This window comes from Zea mays, chromosome 3, assembly GCF_902167145.1.
Source record: "Zea mays cultivar B73 chromosome 3, Zm-B73-REFERENCE-NAM-5.0, whole genome shotgun sequence".
Lineage (NCBI taxonomy): Eukaryota > Viridiplantae > Streptophyta > Magnoliopsida > Poales > Poaceae > Zea > Zea mays.
Window position 1 is genome coordinate 162,510,257 of NC_050098.1, and position 2,723 is coordinate 162,512,979.

At 53.4% G+C, this 2,723-nt stretch overlaps 1 protein-coding gene across 2 annotated transcripts; it reads right to left on the reverse strand.

The window, feature by feature from the left end:
- Positions 1–556: 556 nt before the first annotated feature.
- LOC100502228 (Nucleotide-diphospho-sugar transferase family protein) lies at positions 557–2,356 on the reverse strand. Of its 2 annotated transcripts, NM_001196705.1 has the most exons (4): positions 2,119–2,196; positions 1,804–2,033; positions 1,308–1,685; positions 592–1,203 (listed from the first exon to the last, which is right to left on the reverse strand). In NM_001196705.1, exons 2-4 carry the CDS (start codon positions 2,011–2,013, stop codon positions 718–720), a joined length of 1,074 nt encoding a protein of 357 aa, NP_001183634.1. In that variant the 5' UTR covers positions 2,014–2,033; positions 2,119–2,196; the 3' UTR covers positions 592–717. The 2 variants fall into 2 exon arrangements, with proteins under 2 accessions (XP_008673349.1, NP_001183634.1); XM_008675127.4 differs by having other exon boundaries at positions 557–1,203; positions 1,804–2,356.
- Positions 2,357–2,723: the final 367 nt, after the last annotated feature.

A 2,723-nucleotide genomic window follows, 5' to 3' on the forward strand; every position in this document is an offset into this window, starting at 1 on the left:
CAAGAAAATATCGATCGAAGAACGGTCTAACATGATCCATACGAACCCGATCGACTGGTCGATAGCCCCGCCAGATCGACCGACGTTAATCCTGGCACGATCGATATTGATTGTCAGCCAGACCATGCCAATAGATGCTACGACCCATGTTGAATTCTGCGCTACATAAGCCTACATACATAATCCTTTCTGGTTATAAACGAGAGAGAAAATAGTTGTTCATGTAGTAGTGTGCCTAGCTACAACCGTTGAGGGGTGCTTGGGAATCTTTTTCACATTTTGGAAAAATATCGCAGTATTCTCAAATACTGTACTATTATATATAGGATGGTGTTTGATAAATTAGTTAAAATCTATGTTTTCAAAACTAAAGTATTGCAAATACTGTAGTTGTTTTAAGGTATTATAAACTTAGGTCTAGATCTTAATTTTCAAATTTGTAGTATTCTAAACTATGGTATTATTATAACTAAAGTATACTGTAGTATTTTAAAATTGTGGTTTTTAAAACTTTGTTCCCAAACAGGACCTGAGAGTCTCTTTTCCCAACACTATATGCTATAGGCAAAGAATAAGTGAACACTGAACAGTGTAGTTGTATGATCGTAGCTAGTACTGATTTGTACAAGTACAAATTACTGTACAATAATAAACTTACGCACACACCTACCGCCGGGTGGCCTCGATCGATCACACTCACACGCCATTGACTACCAATCAGTGGATGCATATGCCCGGCACCTTCCAGCGCACGGGTCCCCGGGCGCGTTCCTCGTCGTCCATCTGCCGATACGCGCGCCACTCCTGCAGCAGGTTGCCGAGGTCGTGCAGCTTGGCGCCCAGGCCGACGCAGCAGTTGGCGTGCATGGTGTAGAGCGTGTTGAAGTCGCGGGTGTTGTTGCAGAAGCCGGCGTTGTGTTCCGTGTCGAGGAACTGGATGCGCAGGCCGCGCGTGGCCAGCAGCTCCACCTTGATCTCGTTCAGCACCTGCTGCTCGTGCTTCCCAGGGAACGCCTCCCGCGCGGCGTGCCACGCCTCGAACGCGCCCACCGTGCGCCGGCTCGACTTGGCGTACAGGAACCCCGTGTTGGGCAGGTTCATAGGGCTGTACGGGTCGCCGAAGTAGAAGTCCGACGAGGTCACCATGTGCGCCGCCACCGACATCCGCTCGAACGGGTTCCGGAACCACAGAATGTCCACGTCCTGCATGCGTCATGGCAACTATCGGAATCAGAAGGGTGGTTTTGTAAAGAACTACATGTAGTTCCCAAGTCCAAGTGTCCAACTGCTCGGCGCGTGCGTGGTACCGTGAAGAGGAAGTTGTAGCCGAGCTCGAGGATCCTCTGCTGCAGCCGGACCTTGCTCCAGACCAGGTCGATGTAGTCCTTGCTCATGAACACCTTCTCGCCGGATAGGTTGCGCGCGGCGGCCGTGGGGAGGAGGTAGCAGTGCGGGTGCACGGCGCGGCACCGCTCCAGCGCGCCGCCGTCCAGGGCCACCACCAGGAGGTGGTCCACGAAGTGCGCGATCCGCTCGCCGCTGCGGAAGCTCTCCAGGAACAGGTCCAGCAGCGAGTCCTGCGCCGCCCACGCCTCGTTCACCGACGTCATGATCACCGTCCGGTCCTCGTCCGCCACTGCGCGCAGCAGCCGCTGCAGCTCGTCCTCCTGCTCCGCCGCCGCGCCCTGCTTCACCACGCGTGATCGAGCCGGACAGGATCCACAGACGACGGTGTCAAGAAACTGAAACCGAGCAAAGAAAAGACTGCAGCTTGGGACCGGGACATGATGCTCAAGAATTGACCTTTGCGTCGGCGTGATTTGCCCGGGTAGCAGGAGCCGCCTGGACGGGAGCATCGTCGTCAAAGCCCGTGGTTCCGTTGGCCCAGCTCGAGATCCCCGTGAACCGCGCTCCGCTCGTCGCCGTCGTGAGGAAGAAGAGCAGGACGGCGGCGGCGGACGCCCCGAGGATGAAGGACACGAGCTGGTGGAGCGCGTTCTGCTGGCCCCCCATCTCGGATCGGAACGCCGCTTCTGCCGAGCCAACGACGCCGGTGTCAGCTGGTGCAGCTGCAGGCCAGGAGCCAAGAACAGAGACAGGACGGCGATGGAGGGGTACCGTAGAGGAGAACTGCTGCCTCTGCCTGCCTGGCCTACACCTAACTCCTTGGCCGCCCGTCCTCGGCTTCCATTTTAAAAAGTCCAAGATATACAAGAGGAGCTTGAGAATTTGGTGGTTCTTAAGGTGTTGATCCTGTCAAATGAGGAGGGTGACGACGACGAGACCGGTTCTGGTGTGCTACACCGCTGCACGCGAGACGTTCTGCTCGGAGGAGGTGAGTCAGACGTGTCTAGCTCGGCAATAATGGAAACGTTCTGTGCTTCTTCGATCAGTAATCTAATCTGAGCCTGCTGGGAGCTGTACCTGTACGTACTGCCACTGCACATAATCTCTCTGTGGCCCCTCAGTTCCCTGTACTAATAAACACTATGGGGGCATAACTAAACTATTGCCTCTTAACCTTGTTCAACGCTTCACGCCACCATGCATGCATATATGATGTCGATATCGATCCACGGGCGATTCATCACTTAAGCGTTTAGGTTTGTCGGTTAGCTCTCAATCTATATAGATTAAGGGAGATTGGATAGATTTAAATCTCAAGCAAGTTAAATTTCTTTTTAATTTTTTCTAATCTTATCCATTCCATAGGTAACGCCGAA